The sequence below is a fragment of the Macaca thibetana genome, chromosome 1 (assembly GCF_024542745.1).
Source record: "Macaca thibetana thibetana isolate TM-01 chromosome 1, ASM2454274v1, whole genome shotgun sequence".
NCBI classification, from domain to species: domain Eukaryota; kingdom Metazoa; phylum Chordata; class Mammalia; order Primates; family Cercopithecidae; genus Macaca; species Macaca thibetana.
The window spans coordinates 48,489,349-48,507,929 of NC_065578.1; the positions used below are offsets into that span (position 1 = coordinate 48,489,349).

At 35.8% G+C, this 18,581-nt stretch overlaps 1 protein-coding gene across 6 annotated transcripts in view; it reads right to left on the bottom strand.

Annotated features, from left to right (window-relative positions):
* The window catches only part of AGBL4 (AGBL carboxypeptidase 4), a 1,466,214-nt gene that overhangs the window by 729,402 nt on the left and 718,231 nt on the right, over positions 1 to 18,581 (bottom strand). For all 6 annotated transcript variants that reach the window (XM_050802234.1, XM_050802256.1, XM_050802226.1 and 3 more), the window contains one exon: positions 2,050 to 2,144. In XM_050802234.1, the coding sequence (XP_050658191.1) occupies positions 2,050 to 2,144 (95 nt within the window). The remainder of the gene's footprint in view (positions 1 to 2,049; positions 2,145 to 18,581) is intronic.

The window sequence follows — 18,581 nt, forward strand, 5'->3', positions numbered from 1 at the left end:
ATGAAGTCCTATGAAGTTAAAAAAAAAATCTAAACATCTGGCTTGAGGACAGGAAACTCTGAAGCAATGTAAGTTGCTTTGTATCCAAGTTCTGGGGATGGCAAGGTAAAAAATAGGAGATATTACATATACAAACAATGTGATGTGTTATGGTACCTTATGCCTAAGTGGCTTAATAAACTACAACAAACTCAATTCTAAAACTTTAGGCTTGTTCAGACCATTAGAGGAGTCCAATGACTGGACAATGGCTGCTGCTGAGTGCCTGTCAATATTGCGTAAGAGCACCAACTTAATTCTAAAGCATCATAATCCAAATGCAAGGACCCATTATTTCAAAATCTTGTCAAGAGCCCTAGCAGAGAAGACACAACACAGTTCATGAGAAAAAAGAAGCAAAGTGAAATAATTAAGGCTTATGCATCTTCAAAAGCACAAAAAAGAACTCCAGAACTTAACACTTGGAAAAAATGGATGGTCATTATTGTTGCTGTAGAAGATCCCAACACAGAATACGGAAAAAGATATACAATGTCATTTTGAAGGCCTTCATGAGCAAATCAACAGTGATGTCCTTTTACTTGCAAGGTTTAAAGTAATCATCTATATATATGCCTATTAAAAGAGAAATGATTTCTATTATTATCTACTTGGGCTGGAACCAGAGACTCAAAGCAAAGGCGTATCCCTTGCCCAGAAAGACTGAGAGAAGGAGCAGCAGATTAGTTGATTTGACACAGGAAAGCAAAAAATCATGCCCAAGGAGATATTTTTACCTTTCATAAACAGTTTTTATTATTGTCATCAAATGCCTCTACTTTTATAAACCTGAGCTTCTCAGCCCAACATTTATAGAAAATTGCCAAGTATCATTTGGAGATAAAAGCACAATTCAATATTTATGAATTGCTAGTTTTCTATAAATATAGACATTTGGAGACTATCTTCTCACTAGTCATTAATATTTGAACAGAGATCAAAGCTATAACAATATTAACAATTCCTTGCATTTGTATAGGGTTTTATATAATACTATTAATGATAGATGCCATTTGTTGAGCACTTAGTAAGTGCCAGGCACTTTGCATGTAAATTCTCATAACAAATTCAGTTCATTTTAACAGGCATTCACTTAACACCTACTGTGTGATAGATGAATAGATTAATAATACTAGGTTTTTGTCTTTGAAGTCTTTCATTTTGTTGTACTCAATCAATGTTTGTTGAATGAATAAATGAATGAATGAATTGGTTGAAAAGGTATTATGGGGTAACATAAATAACACAGGGCACTCTCTTACTCTTTATGGTCTTAATAAAGTACTTAACTTTTCCTTGCCTCAATTTTTTCATCTGTAATATACGGATATTTAAAAGTTCCATTGCAAAAATGTGGAAATAGTAACAACAAATATAAAGCATCTGACCCAGATGGCTTTGTAGTAAGTGGGGTAGTTATCATTACTAGTATTATTAATATTATTACTATTATTATTACAATTATTAACCAATCCTATCCAACTCCCCTCCTCCTCACTATAGCAATGGTACAAATAGAACTTTAAAATACACACACACAAAACACAAAAACCATGCAAAGCAAGAGAAAGCTACTGAACTGTAGTTCCTAATGTCCTCCTAGGTTATTATACATAATCTATGCTTAGGCTAGGAAAAGAAAAGAACCAACTTTATTTATGTTTCCAAAGATACCAAGATAAAAGCCAAACAGGACAGGAAGCTTACCAAATAACTGACTGTCTTTTCTCATAGTTGAATGCTGATCATTCCAAGCATAGGACCATATTTCCAACATTCTCAAGAACAGTACCCAAAGAATGGCCATACAGAAACCCATCCTCATTCTTCTCAGTGACAGTAAGTCTGATCCCCCGCTGTACAGCAGATAAACTTGAGCTCTGGGTAAAATTTTCTTTTTTAAAAGAATTATTTTTATTTTTGGGGGGGTCCATTAGTAGGTCCGTATACATATGGGGTCTGGGACCAATTTTCTAACCAGGAAGGAGTCTCATTCTGTAGATCACTTACCATTTTGGTCTGCTGGTAGATTTCACCATAGGGGCCATCCCATCTCTATAGAGACTCTTGGTTTTACTGAAGTTAACAATGTTGAAAATGACCCTCTGAAAAAGAAAGAGGGAGAAGTTCATCTTAAGACTATGCAATACAAATTGCAACTTCCTGATAATTAAGACAGGAAAGAAGAAACAGGGTTAAAGGCAGCCATATGGACTAGCAGCCAACTGTATAGTGAGAATACACAGTGCTCATGAGAATGTAATGTGTTTGTGCCAGCTGAGCATAGTAATTATGCATTAGCTCTGGAACCTGGAAACTTGAATTTTAGTACCAACTCTACTGCTTTTGAGTTGTGTGGCCTTGCCAAGCTACTAAACATCTGTTTCAGTATCCTGATCTGAAAAATGGGAATAATAACAGTACCTACTTCGTAGGACTCTGATGAGAATTAAATTAATATATGTACAGTATTTGGAACCATACTTGGTACATAATGAATGTCATATAAGTTTTAGTTACTATTAACTGTACCCTTTCTCTTGACTGACCTAGAATTTACATAGAAATAAATCATATTATCATCGGGGTAAGAGTAGTACATTTAAAGTTCAAAAACACTAAAAATAGTAACTAAGAACAAAATTGCAATTAAAAAATTCTACAACTACTTGAAACCCCTTTGACTAGAACTGGAGGATATATATCCTCTTCTGTACCCTCTTTGTTATTTTCTTCTAGGGGTCGGGGTACTAGGCTCAACTCTAATCTTAGCATACGTTTATAGCACCATAGGTACTTGGGTAAATCTCTCCCCATCTCTGGGTCTTATCTTTAAAATGAGTGATTATGACATTCTAGATGCCTTTCCAAGAGGATAGTATAATTTTAAAAGATTGGATCTTTGTTTTAGCAAACAACTTTGTGGTAAGAGGGGAGGGAAGATTGTGAAAGAGAAGAGAAATGTGATAAAAAGACACTTGAAACCACTGAAATAGTCCAAAGGAGAGATGATGAGAGCTACAGGTAGAGCAGCCAGAATACCTCGAGAGAAGAAAAGATTTCAAGAGGTTACCACAGGCTAGCCTTTCTATCCAGGGACAGTGAAAAAACCATAAACATAAAAATTCATGTATCATTTTATTCAACAAATATTTATTGTGTGAGGTATTATATAGTATCAAGTGACAGTAATTTTATATACTTTTTAAACATTGGAAATATTCTCCTATAACCATAAAAAATAAATATGAACATCTTCATTTAATAAATGTAGAAACTATGGCTCAGAGAAGTTACCTAACTTGATTGAATTCATACTAGTAGATGAAAGAATTGATATTTGAATTCAGGGGATAAACTGATAAGATGTCTATGATTTTTACTCTTGAGTTAATCACTAAGATTCCAAAATTCCATAAACCTAAACAAGTCTATTTTCCAGGGGCAAAAAATAAATTTAATGGTAATTATTCAAGTCTTTAAAATTTTGTTTTGTTAAAAAAAAGAAAATCAAAACTATTTCCTCTGACCTCATGTTTAGGACTATAATAAAATGCTTTGTCCCATGAAATAAGCTTTGAGGGATAACTTGTGTTTTCCTTTCTCCCAGAGACCCAGCCATTTACCCCATCTCTAGGCATTTTGGTTTCAGGCCTCTCTTCTATCATTAAATTAAGTCATCGAGAATGTCCAAGGCTGTTCCATTATTAATGACCTAGACCTGCCTTTTGTCAATTCAATTACTTCACTCAGGGTCTTGGCTAGTATCTGATTTAAGAAAATCAATATTAAGGGGACAAATGGCCTTTGAACCTCAGAGGGCATAACCCCTCCCCCGCCCGCTTCTTTTTTCTGAGATTCCAGTTATCAGATCCATTTCCAGTGAACCTGGAAGCCATACTGCACTTTCAGGATCTAGATTATTGATAAATACAGAGAGAAAGCTAATAAAGCAATGATGTAAACATGTGAAGCTAGAATAAAGAAATGAGAAAGTGAAACATACACTGATCATTAACATCCTACTGTGTGCCTAGGAAATTTCCCAGGTATTTTAAATATGCTATATTATTTTCTTAATCCATTTATAAATAAAAGTTGTTTATTTTAGCCCAGTTTTAGATGTGAGAAAATTGACACTTAAACAAAGTGGCTTGTCCTCCAAAAATTCCCAACCTATTGGTAGAGCTAGGACTTAAATCTTAGGTGTTTTGACCATAAAGATCATACCTTGTCTATAATATTACATGGAAACAGTAACATCATTTCTTACCATTCCCTGTTCAAGTATTTTTTATGTTTTCCAGCCATTTAGCAACATCGCTTGTGGTAGAGAGATTCAAAAGTATATGAAAGCAGACAGTACAGGAAACACTGAATTTCCATATTTTATACTTAATCATTAGTTTTTACTCAAAATGAATAAGAAGACGTGGCATCCATAAGATAATGGTAACCACAACAATAATAATAACAATTTCTGAGCACACACTATGTACCATAATCTGAGTTAAGCACTTCATTCACATTAGAACAATGTTTTATATATTAGAATAACCTAGTTGTAAATTAGAATCACTCGTATAGGTTTTAAAATAACAGATGCTTGGGCCCCACCCCAGAGAGTGATATTTGATGCATTATCTCATTTGTTTTGAGCATAATGAACTTTTTGAGACAGGAACTATTTGTCACCACTTATTTACAGATGAGGGAGTGGTAATGTGATTAAGCAAACTAAAACCATATAACTAATAAGTAGCAGAGCTAGTATTTAAACCAAGTCTGTTGCCTCAGAAGAATAAGATTACAGACTTTTTAGCCAGATACACTTGGGATTGAATCCCAGTTTCACGTTCTGTGAGTTTAGGAAAGGTAATTCTTCTTTTTTTTTTTTTTTTTTTTTTTTTGGACATTGATTGTTTACATCCAAGATCGAGATGGTGACAGTATCCTACCACAGTTGTTTTAAGAATCTATAAGATTATATAAGTAAATCACCTGGCATATTGTATCTAGATCTAAACAGTTGTTCAGTATTTATTGAGCCTTTCCCTTCTCATCAATAAAGCCAGATCTTTGGGTACGTTACAATGTCTATCTTTCTTTAGATTAAAATTTTAACCTGAGCTTCTTGTTTCAGTACTATGGTGCTCTATCAGAGCTCTGAAAATAGTGACCACAGTACACTGTTAGTCTAAGAGTAGGTATAACCTTCAAGGCAGTCATATGTGAGGAATGGAGTACAGCCCATCCTGACCAAGGGGCTTATGGTGCTACTGAAAATGTGCAAGTTCCATTTCAGGTATAGGCCAAAGAGTGGTCCAATGTGGGTAAAGGTATCATGAACAGCCTGCGTGCAGTCCTAAAGAGAGGCCATGATTCTCTGTCTTGTCATATATGCAATACTTTTGTCAAATCATAACTACATTTCCCATTTAATATTGTTCACGTTAGTTGCAGGGACTATTCTAATGGGATTACAACAAGCTAAAAAAAGCTTATGCACAGCAATGAAAACTATGAACAAAATGAAGAGACAACCTCCAGAATGGGAGAAAATATCTGTAGACTATCCATCCTACAAGGGATTAATAAACTGAATATATAAGGAACTCAAACAACTCGATAGCAAACAAAAAAAATTAAAAATGGGAAAAAGACATGAATAGACATTTCTCAAAAGAAGACATACAAATGGACAGTAGGTATATGAAAAAATTATCAACATCATTAATCATCAAAAAATGCAAATCAAAACCACAATGAGATATCATCTCACCACAATTAGAATGGCTATTACCAAAAAGACAAAAAATAAAATACGTTGGTGAGGATGTATAAAAAAAGGAACACTCATATATTGTTGGTAAGAATGGAAAGTAGTACAGGCATTACAGAACACTGTATGCAAGTTCCTCAAAATACTAAAAAAAGAACTGCCATGTGATCTAGAAATCCCACCACTGGGCATATATCCAAAGGAAAGGAAATCAGTACATCAAAGAGGTATCTGCAGTCCCATATTTATTGCAACATTATTTACAATAGTCAAGATATGAAATCAACCTAAGTGTGGATCAATGGATGAATGGATAAAAAATGGAACATTATTCAAAAATACATACACAATAAAATGTTATTCAGAAAAGGAATTAAATCCTGTCATTTGCAGCAACGTGAATGAAACTGGAGGTTACAACATTAAGTGAAACAATCTGGGCATAGAAAGACAAATATTGCATATTTTCACTTAGATGTGGGAGCTAAAAAAGTAGATTTCATAGAGGTAGAGAATAGAATGCTGATTACCAGAGGCTGGTAAAGAAGTTGGAGGATTAAGAGAAGTTAATTAATGGGTACAAAAATACAGATGGATAGAAGGAATAAGTTTTAGTATTTGATAGTACAGTAGGAAAATTATAGTTAATGACAATTTGTTATATATTTTAAAATAGCTAGAATAGAATTACAATGTTCCTAACACAGCAAAAAGATAAATGTTTGAGGGAGAGGGCAAGATGGCCGACTAGACTCAAAGAAGTGGAATGGCTCCCATGGAGGGACTAAGATGACTGGTAGGCTTTAAACAGATCTTCAGAGGGGGCACTGAGAGTGGATGGAGGAAAGACACAGAAGCTGGGCTGAAGGGGGAAAGAGCTGGGAACCCTGAGCAGGTTACCACACACAAGAACTAATTTTTTTTTTTTTTTTTTTTTTGAGATGAAGTCTCATTCTGTTGCCAGACTGGAGAGCAGTGGCACAATCTCAGCTCACTGCAACCTCCACCTCCCGGGTTCAAGCAATTCTCCCACCTCAGCCTCCTGAGTAGCTGGGACTACAGGTGTGTGCCACTACACTTCGCTAATTTTTGTATTTTTAGTAGAGACAAGGTTTCATCATGTTGGCCAGGATGGTCTTGATCTTTTGACCTCATGATCTGCCCACACTGGCCTCCCAAAGTGCTGGAATTATAGGCATTGAGCCACTGCGACTGGCACAGAACTCATTTTTTGAACCACAACAGCTCTGGGGCAATGGAGTTGCCCACTTTCGCAACCAGCCTCTGGAACTCTGGCAGGAGGAGAACCCTCGACCACCATGCACAATTGAGGTGGCAGGGAGAGCTGCTTTGAGAAGTGATAGAAGTAGCAAGTCAGCTGATGTGGAGCTCACAGGGTTTGGTGCAGGACCATCTCTAGTGGAGCGCAGCCAGGGACCACCTCTAGGCTTGACTTGGTCCCACAAGAGACTTTATCGCTAGGGGAACTGTTGGTCCTGATCTTTGCAGAACAATCTTCCATATCAGATGGGGCTGGTCCAACCTGAGCACCCTTTTGTCTGCTGGCCATTCCTGGGTCCCTGGCCATTCCTGGGTTCCCAGTCTGGCCATGTCTGCTTACAGGACAGTCTTGGTTTCCCTGGGGCCGCAAACCATATCTTCTGTGTGAGCAGACCATGTCTGACTGGTGAAGAGCTCCAGTGAGGCAGCTTCAATGGACATGCACCAGCTGCACACTCTTTCCTCATACTGCAGCTTCCCCTTGGCCCACGGCAACTCCCCACATCACTTTGCTGGTGTGTGGATGCATGGATGGATTTTGTTTTACTTGCCCTTCCACACACATAAGTGCAGTATGCTCCCTCTCCCTTGCTAATAGCGATTGCAAATGGGGGCTTGGTGGGCACAGAGCCAGCAAACTCCACCCCTGCCAGTGCCCCACCCTTGCAGTAAGACTGCTCAGAGCACAGTGGATCCTCTTACACCATTAGCAATTTCTCTTGCTTGAGGGGCACAGAGAAGGCACCCAGACCTGCGCCAGCCCCAGAACCCCATCCCCAGGCCAACACCACCTCCAATGCAACCATGCACAGTCTCCAGCAGGGGCCCTGCCTCCTTACAAACTTCATTGTCTTGCTACTGTAGTGAATGCCTGCAGGGAAGCAGGCACCCCTGCATCTGCCAGTACTCCACTGCAGCTGCTGCACCTCAGTTCCCCCAGAACAGTGAACTCCAAAGCTTGAGCAGCTAGAGAACAAAGTTTGGGCCTGATACAAGTCCCTCAGAGTTAGAGCACACAGTCCAGGATTTGGGAGCTGAGTGTTGGCTCTCTAAAATCTACCAGAAATGAAGCCAGTTGGCTAGATCTGCCTTATACCACAAGCCCTCAAGGTCATCAAACAGGATAAAAAAAAAAATCCAAAGGTCAACAACCTCAAAGACTGCAGGCCACAAAGATGAGAAAAATCAGTGCAATAACACTGAAAACTCAAAAAGCCAGTGAGTCTTCTTTCCTCCAAATGACCACATCGCCTTTCCAGCAAGCATTCAAAACTGGACTGAGATGGTTGAAATGACAGAAATAGCATTCAGAATATGGATAAGAATGAAGTTCATTGAGCTACAGGAGTACACTGAAACCCAACAAAAGGAAAATAAAAATCACAGTAAAATAATGCAGGAGCTGACAGACAAAAATAATCAGTATAGAAAACAACATAACTAACCTGATACAGCAGAAAAACACACTACAAGAATTTCATAATGCAATTGCAAGTATTAATAGCAGAATAGACCAAGCAGAGAAAGGAATCTCAGAACCTGAAGACTGGCTTTCTGAAATAAGACAGGCAGACAAGAATAGGGAAAAAAGAATGAAAAGGAATAAATAAAACCTCCAAGAAACATGGGATTATGTAAAGACATCAAATCTACAACTGACTGGTTGTCCCTGAAAAAGATAGGGAGAATGGAACCAACTTGGAAAAATTATTTTAGGATATCATCAATGAGAACTTCCCCAACTTATCTAGAGAGACCAACATTCAAATTCAAGAAAAGTAGAGAACTCCAGTAAGATACTTCACAAGAAGATAATCCCAAGACACATAGTCATCAGATTCTCCAAGGTTAAAATGAAAGAAAAAATGTTAAAGGCAGCTAGAGAGAAAGGTCAGATAACCTACAAATGGAAGCCCATCAGACTAACAGCAGAACTCTCAGCTGAAATCCTACAAGACAAAAGAGATTTAAGGCCAATATTCCACATTATTAAATAAAAGAAATTTCAACCCAGAATTTCATATCTGACCACATTAAGCTTATAAGTGAAAAAGAAATAAGATCCTTTCAGACAAACAAATGCTGAGGAAATTTGGTACCACCTGCCTTATGAGAGCTCCTGAAGGAAGCACTAAATATGGAAAGAAAAAACTATTACTAGCCATGACAAAAACACACTAAAGTACACAGGCCAGTGACACTATCAAACAACCACATAAACAAGTCCACAAAATAACCAGCTAACATCATGATAGCAGGATCAAATCCACACATATCAACACTAACTTTAAATGTAAATAAGCTAAAAGCCCCAATTAAAAGACACAGAGTGGCAAACTGGATAAAGAACCAAAACCCAGTGGTATGCTGTGTTCAAGAGACCCATCTTACAAGCAATGACACACGTAGGCTCAAAATAAAGAAATGGACAAAAATCTACCAAGCAAGCAAACAAACAAACAAACAAAAAAACAGAAAAAAGCAGAGGTTGCAAACCTAGTTTCTGAGAAAACAGACTTTAAACCAGCAAAGGCCAAAATGACAAAGAAGGGCATTACATATGGTAAAAGGTTCAATTCAACAAGAAGATCTAACTATCCTGAACGTATATGCACCCAACACAGGAGCACCCAGATTCATAAAGCAAGTCTCAGAGGCCTTCAGAGAGACTTAGACTCCCACAAAATAATAGTGAGAGACTTTAACACCCCACTGACAATATTAGACAGATCACCTAGACAGAAAATTAACAAAGATATTTAAGACCTAAACTCAGCACTGGATCAAATGGACATGATAGATTCCTACAGAACTCTCCACCCCAAAACAATGTGATATACATTCTTTTCATTGCCACATAGCTCATACTCTAAAATTGATCACATAATTGGAAGTAAAATTCTCCTCAGCAAATACAAAATAACTGAAATAATAACAGTCTCAAAGACCACAGTGCAATCAAATTTGAAATCAAGACTAAGAAATTCAATCAAAACCATACAATTACATGGAAATTGAATAATCTTATCCTGAATGACTTTTGGGTAAATATTGAAGTTAAGGCAAAAGCCAAGAAGTTCTTTGAAATTAGTGAGAACAAAGATATAACTTACCAGAATCTTTGGGACACAGCTAAGACAGTGTTAAGAGAGAAATTTATGGCACTAAATGCCCACATCAAAAAGTTAGAAAAATCTCAAGTAAACAACATAATATCACAACTAAAAAAGAACTAGAGAACTAAGAGCAAACAAATCTCAAAGCTAGCAGAAGACAAGAAATAACCCAAATCAGAGCTGAACTGAAGGAGGTTGAGACACAAAAACCCAAAAGATCAATGAATCCAGGAGCCACTTAAAAAAAAAAATAAAATAAAATGGACTGCTAGCTAGACTAATAAAGAAAAAAAGAGAAGATTCAAATAAACATAATAAAAAATGATGAGGAGTATATACCACTTACCCCACATAAATACAAACAACCATCAAAGACTATTATGAATACCCCTATGCACATAAGCTAGAAAATCTAGAGGAAATGGATAAATTCCTGGACACACATACCCTCCCAAGGCCAAACCAGGAAGAAATTAAATCCCTGAATAGACCAATAACGAGTTCTAAAATTGAGGCAGTAATACATAGCCTACCAACCAAAAAAAGTTAAGGACCAGATGGATTCACAGCTGAATTCTAGCAGATATACAAAGAAGATCTGTTACCATTCCTACTGAAACTATTCCAAAAAATTGAAGAGGAGAGAATCCTCCCTAACTCATTCTATGAGGCAGGCATCATCCTGATACCAAAACCTGGCAGAGATAAAAAAAAAAAAAAAAAAAAAAAAAAAGAAAAGAGAAAGAGAGAGAGAGAGAGAGAGAAAGAAAGAAAGAAAGAAAGAAAGAAAGAAAGAAAGAAAGAAAGAAAGAAAGAAAGAAAGAAAAAAAAAGAAAGAAAGAAAGGAGGGAGGGAGGGAGGGAGGGAAAGAAGGAAGGAAGGAAGGAAGGAAGGAAGGAAGGAAGGAAGGAAGGAAGGAAGGAAGGAAGGAAGGAAGGAAGGAAGGAAAAAGAAAATATCAAGGCAATATCCTTGATGAATATTGATGCAAAAATCCTCAATAAAATACTGGCAAAGAGAATCTAGAAGCACATCAAAAACCTTATCCGATACAATCAAGTAGGGCTTATCCACAAGATGCAAGGTTGATTCAACATACACAAATAAATAAATGTGATTCATCGCATAAACTGAACTAACATAAAAACCATATGATTATTTCAATAGATGCAGAAAAGACTTTTGATAAAATTCAACATCACTTCATGTTAAAAACTCTCAATAAACTAGGTTTTGAAGGACAATACCTCAAAATAATAAGAACCATCTATGACAAACCCACAGTCAACATCAGTATTAAATGGGCAAAAGCTGGAAGCATTTCCCCTGAAAATTGGCAGAAGACAACGATGCCCTCTCTCACCAATCCTATTCAACATAGTATTGTAAAACCTGGCCAGGGCAATCAGGCAAGAGAAAGAAATACAGGGCATCCAAATAGAAGGAGAAAGAGTACATCTATCCCTGTTTCTAGATGGCACTGTCCTCTCATCTCAGCCCTATCATGTCAGCCCAACTCCAGTAAAGTCTTGGGATACAAAATCAAAGTGTAAAAATCACTAGCATTCCTATACCACAAAACAGTCAATCCATAAGCCAAATCAGGAATGTAATCCCATTTACAATTGCTACAAAAAGAATAAAATACCTAGGAATACAGCTAACAAGGGAGATGAAAGATCCCTACAAGGAGAAGTACAAAACACTGCTCAAATAAATCAGAAATGACATAAACAAATGAAAAAACAGTCCATGTTCATGGATAGGAAGAATCAATATTGTTAAAATGGCTATACTGCCCAAACCAATTTATAGGTTTAATGCTATTCCTATTAAACTACCATGGAGATTCTTCACAGAACTAGAAAAAAAAACTATTTTAAAATTCGTATGGAACCAAAAAGACCCCAAATAGCCAAGATAATTCTAAGCAAAATGAACAAAGCTGGAGGAATCACACTGCCCAACTTCAAACTATGCTACATGGCTATAGTAATCAAAAATAGCATGGTATTGGTATAAAAACAGACACATAGACCAATGGAACAGAATAGAGAACCCAGAAACAAAGCTGCACACCTAAAACTAACTGATCTTCAGCAAACCTGACAAAAACAAGCAATGGGGAAAGGATTACCTATTCAATAAATGGCGCTGAACAACTGTCCAGCCATATGTAGAAGATTGAAATTGGACCCCTTCCTCACACCATATACAAAAATTAACTCAAGATGGATTAAAGACTTAAATGCAAAACTGAAAACTATAAAAACCCTGGAAGACAACCTAGGTAATACCATTCAGGACATAGTCACAGGCAAAGATTTCATGACAAAGATGTCAAAAGCAACTACAACAAAAGCAAAAGTTGATAAATGGCATCTAATTAAACTAAAGAGCTTCTAAAAGCAAAATAAATTATCAGTAGAGTAAACAGACAACCTACAGAATGGGAGAAAAATTTTTGCAAACTATTAAGTCTGGACAATGGTCTAATATCCAGCATCTATAAGGAATGTAAATAAATTTAAAAGAAAAAAAACAAACAACCCTATTAAAGGGCAAAAGACAAGATCAGATGCTTTTCAAAAGAAGACATACATGTGGCCGAAAATCATGGAAAAAAGCTCAGCATCACTAATCATTAGATAAATGAAAGTCAAAACCACAATGAGATACTATCTCACAGCAGTCAGAATGGCTATCATTAAAATGTCAAAAAATCGATAATGGCAAGACTGTGGAGAAAAAGAAATGAGTATACACTGTTGGTGGGAGTATAAATTAGTTCAACCATTTTGGAAGACAGTGTGGCAATTCTCCAGAAACCTAAAGACAGAAATGTCATTCACCCCAGCAATCTGATTACTGGGTATATATTCAAAGGAATATAAATCATTCTGTTATAAAGACACATGCATGCATGTGTTCAGTGCAGCACTGTTCAAAAAGCAGAGACATCAAATCAACCTAAATGCCCATCAATGATAGAGTGGATAAAGAAAATTTCATACACATACACCATGGAATACTATGCAGCCATAAAAAGAATAAGACCATGTTTTTTGCAGGGACATGGATGGAGCTGGAAACCATTTTCCTTAGCAAACTGAAGCAGGAACAGAAAACCAAATATGGCATGTTCTCACTTATAAGTGGGAGCTAAATGATAACACAAGGACACACAGAGGGGAACAACACACACTGGGGCCTATAGGAGAGTAAAAAATGGGAGGACAGAGATCAGGAAAAATAACTAATGGGTACTAGGCTTCATATCTGAGTGACAAAATAATCTGTATAGAAACCCCCATGGCACAAGTTTACTTATGTAACAAACTTGCACATGTACCCATGAACTTAAAAGTGAAAAAAACACAAAAAGTAGTAACAAATTTTTTAAAAAAGATAAATGTTTGAGGTAATGTACATCCTAATTACCCTGATTCGATCATTATACATTCTATACATATATCAAAACATCACATCTACACCCAAAAATGTACAATTATAATATATCAATTAAAAATTATATAAAATTTAAAAAGGCATTTATTGATACAAAGTCAATAATTAAAAATCAATTGTATATCTATATACTAACAGTCAACAATTAGAAAATAAAATTTTATTGTGATAACAATTATGATAGTATCAAATATCAGATACCTATAAATAAATGTAATCAAAAGTGCAAGACTTCAAAACGCAAAACTACAAAACATTGTTGAGACAAATCAGAGTGTTAAGTAAATGGAAAATCTATCATAGTCATAGATTGAAGATTCATTATTAAAATCTATGTAATTCACTAAAATCCCATTGAAGGTGTCTGTGTCTGTGTTTATGTGTGTTTACACACCTAAAATTTGACAAGTTAATTAGAACATTTATGTAGGAGTTCAGAAGGCCAACAAAAGCAGCAACAGACTTTTAGATAGCAAGACTTACTGTAATGTTATAGTAATTAAAACAATTTAGTTTACATTGCTATGGATCTGTATAGCTAGACCAATGGATCACAACAAAGAGCTTGGGAATACACTAAATACATATCAAAAACATTGTAGATCAGATGAAAATCTGAACTATTGATGAATGGTCCTATATCAATGGGCCATCCATATGGAACAAACAAAGCTGGATCTCTACCTCACACCAAATACAGAACTAAAACCCAAACACATTAAGAAATAAAATGCACAAAGCAAAACACAGCAGATTAGTTTATGGACTCAAAGTATGTACTTTTTTTAAACAAAGCACCAGAAGCATAAACTAAGAAGGAAAAGATAGACACATATGAGTATTTTACAAAACAAAACTATGTAAAAAGATACCACAGAAAAATGAAAATGAAAGCCAATGATGGAAAAAAAAATAGCATAACCCTCACAATGGGTTAATATGCAAATTTATAAAGAACTACTATAAATCAAAATATAAAAGACCAACAATACAATAGAAAATAGGCCAAGTATATAATCAGACAAGATATAGAAGGAGGAATGTAAAGGTTTGTAAATTAAACATATGAATAGATGATTGCTCCACTAGCAGTTGAGGAAATATAAATACAGAAAATAATGAAATTTCTTATCCATCATATCAGCAAAAAAGTAAATCTAATATCGAGTACTAGCATATCTAATAACAAGTATTGGTAATTATGAAAGAACAACGATTTTGAACATTGCTGGTAAGCATGTAAAATAGAAGAGCCTCTTTAGAGGGGTACTTGACAATAAAGATGTTTATAATCTATAACCTAGCAATTCTACTTCTATGTGTTCTCCTTAAACAAATTTTGCACATTGTGTAAGGAGACATATACAGGATTGTTCACTGTACCACTATTCATTTATAATAGTAAAACAAAAAAGTAACTAAAACCACTTAATTTAAAAAACTGGATAAATTGTGGTTCATTAGTACAAAATACTGTTGAGCATTTAAAATGAATGCATTAGAGTAACATTTATCAACATAGAGAAACTTCCAAAAACTATGTTTAATGAAAATGGCAAGCATTTTAACACAAAACAGTAGTATATTTGTATATTTGTAGTATATTTGTATACTTATATATAATACAAGTATAATAAAAGTACAAAATTATACATGGTAATAATAATTTCAGAAATTTGGTAACTTCTGAGAGAAAGAAAGAGGTAAGCAGAGAGGAGGTTAGCTATATCCGTAATGACTTAGTTATCAAAATCAATAAAAGCAAGCAGGATCTGAAAGGTGACAAAATGTTAATATCTGCTTTATTTTATTGAGTGTTTTTATATAATGTATATATGAAATTTCCCTAATTTAAAATTTAAAAAACTTTAATTCATGAGAAACTTTAGTGTAAAATATGAAGTAGTAGCATAATGTAGTTTTTTCCCAAATGGTTAGTAAGTTGTGCCAATATCATTTACTGAATAAGTCATTCCTTTCTAATTTTAAATGCTACCATTTCCATATAATAAATTTTTATATGCTTGGGTTTATCTCCGGAGTTCAATTTCTTTTCCACTCATCTGTATGTTTATCCTAATGACAGCCTCCCATAATTTTTTTTTTTTTTTTTTTGGAGACAGAGTCTCACTGTGTCACACAGGCTGGAGTGCAGTGGTGCGATCTCTGCTCACTGCAACCTCTGCCTCCTAGGTGCAAGCAATTCTCCTGCCTCAGCCTCCCGAGTAGCTGGGACTACAGGTGCACACCACCACACTCGCTAATTTTTGTATTTTAGTAGAGACAGGCTTTCTCTGTGTTGCCCAGGCTGTTCTCGAACTCCTGAGTTCAGGCAATCCGCCTGCCTTGGCCTCCTAAAGTGCTGGGATATAGGTGTAAGCCACCATGCTCGGCCCTTCCAATAATTTTGATGATTGTAGTTTCATGATATGTTTCAATTTATATTAGGGCAAATCTCTAGTGAATGTTTTCCTTTTAAGGTTTATTTGGTTTCATCCACAGTCAGTTATGGTTATTTTCTTTCATAATTTATTTTGTTTATGCTTCCTTACTATGTTTTAACATTTTTCATTATAATATAAAACATTTCCTTAAAATATTTTCACATTTTTCCTTCTTTGTTTAGTAATCTCCATATCATTCATCCTAGTTTTATATTACAAATGGTTATATTTAAACTTCAAAGTGAATTTGAGTCCATAACTTAGGCATGAGTATTTTTTATTATGAATGATGTCAGTAACTCCTTTGAGACTAACGCTTGGCACTTAACCTACTCTGATAATACAGAATGTTTATAACTCAGTGGGGAAAAGCTGTTTGGAGTATGTCTGATAACATGTTCTAACCCTATGGCACCATGTACAAAGGTTGGTGTGAATTGGGCAGAACTACACAGAAATTTAGGATGAATCTGCCTTGGTGTCATGACATATAAAAGATATTATAGATAATATGGTATGGGACTGAGTTGGGGATAAAATCTAGATCTCTGCTTGTTCAGAGATCAGCTCCTTCAGCTCCTTTACTTCAGAGCCATATTCCCAGTTTTTATATTGCCTATTGGGAGCACAACCTGATTCCCAGCATTGTGGAAAGAAATGCTGGAGTTTCAAGCCTACTTCTCACTATGTGATTTATCATCTTTCTGAGCCTGTTATTTGTAGGGAGGAAACTCACACCCATCTGGTAGTGTTCTTAGAATTAAATATAATTGCCAAGACAATGTGTTCAGGGAACAATAAAAGACTACATATATATGTACATGAACCTATACATTTACATACATTGCATACAATGCATAGATATGTTGCATATATATGTATAGCTTCATGTACATATATATGAATATGTACATGTGTATATAGACACATATGTATACATATATGTGCATATATGTATGTAAGGATATAGAGAGACAGATCATACGTATGATTAAGCTAAGTCTCCTGCCCGTGAAGAACCAAAAAGTTGCCACCTGAAGTCTTCAAAAAATGCTGAACAATCCTGGGCCTCATATATCAAAAGCATGGAGTCTGGATAATCACTAGATGAAAAATGAATCCTTATCTATTATAAGTTGATGTTGAAGAGTCACAGGGAACCAACAAAGTTTGTTAATTAGCTGCACCTGTGTCTTGTTAACTGGAAACTGTCAGAATCTTCACACAGATACTGCAGTCTGACAGAGAGGGTAAAAAAAAAATGGCTTGCAGATTGCACATCAGAAGATTCTTCTCCCTCACTGAAAACTTGTGAGAAGGCAGCCAAAAGAGGTAAAAGGGGAATGGAGCAAAACATTCTCATCAAGAGAAGTTTAGCATATCAAACAAGGGCATTCGCAACATGACAGAAAGAAGAAAAAGATATTTCAGGGAGACTCTTTCTTCTCCCTACTCAAAATAAATATCCACCAACATACAGACAAAAAAAAGCCTCTCTTTTCCTCAATCTGACAGCATTTCCTACATAGAATTTTGTTTTAAATTTTAGCACTAATTCAAAACATATTCATTTAATCACAATTTTAATATTTATTAAATAAACAGTTATGGGTTTCCTACTCTGCTATGTGCTGAGATTATATACATTAATAAGACTGGGCCCTTTGCCCTTAAGTGAGGAAAATAGACATGTAAAACACACACACACACACACACACACACACACACACACACACACACACACGCTGCTAAGGTAGAGTCTGCAGCCAGCCTAAGGGAAGCAGAGGTGAATTTTTACTGAGAAATAAGGACTGGCCAGGCAGGAGAGAACACATGGAAGACATTTCAGTCATAGGGAGCAACAAGAACAAAGCCTAAGTGGTAATTCTGGAGCTGGGTAGGGCAAGAGATGAGACTGTGTCATTAAGACAGATGAGCATGTTAAAAAGTTTTAACTTTCACTGAAAGTAATATGAAGGGCCTATTGAAGGGGTTTAATTGTAGGTGTGAAAGGTTCAGATCTGTGTTTCATAAAGAGCACCTAAGACTGCACTGAATGACTGTTCCAGGATTTATACTGGTCTCTGCAGAGTCAGCTGAATAAGTAAATGCTCTACTCTGAGGAAACTCATACTCTTAAGGAGAAAACAAGCAAGTAAACAAGTTATTGCAAACCCAGTGTCATCAATGCAAAACTAGAAGAATATGTCAAGAACTCTTGGAGCTTTGGGTATAGCGCACAGACGAGAGTGATTACATCTGCCTGAATGGGAAGAGTATACTTTCTTTTGAGCCACTTCCCAAAAGATGATGTGCAGTTCTGAGTCAAATCACTTTGCAATTAGTACCACAGTGCATTTCCCCTCCTAGTTGTTTCCCCTGCATAGAGGTGCTACAGAGTTAATAGGACAGATGAAATAAGAGGTATATACATCTGTTTTTTTTTTAATG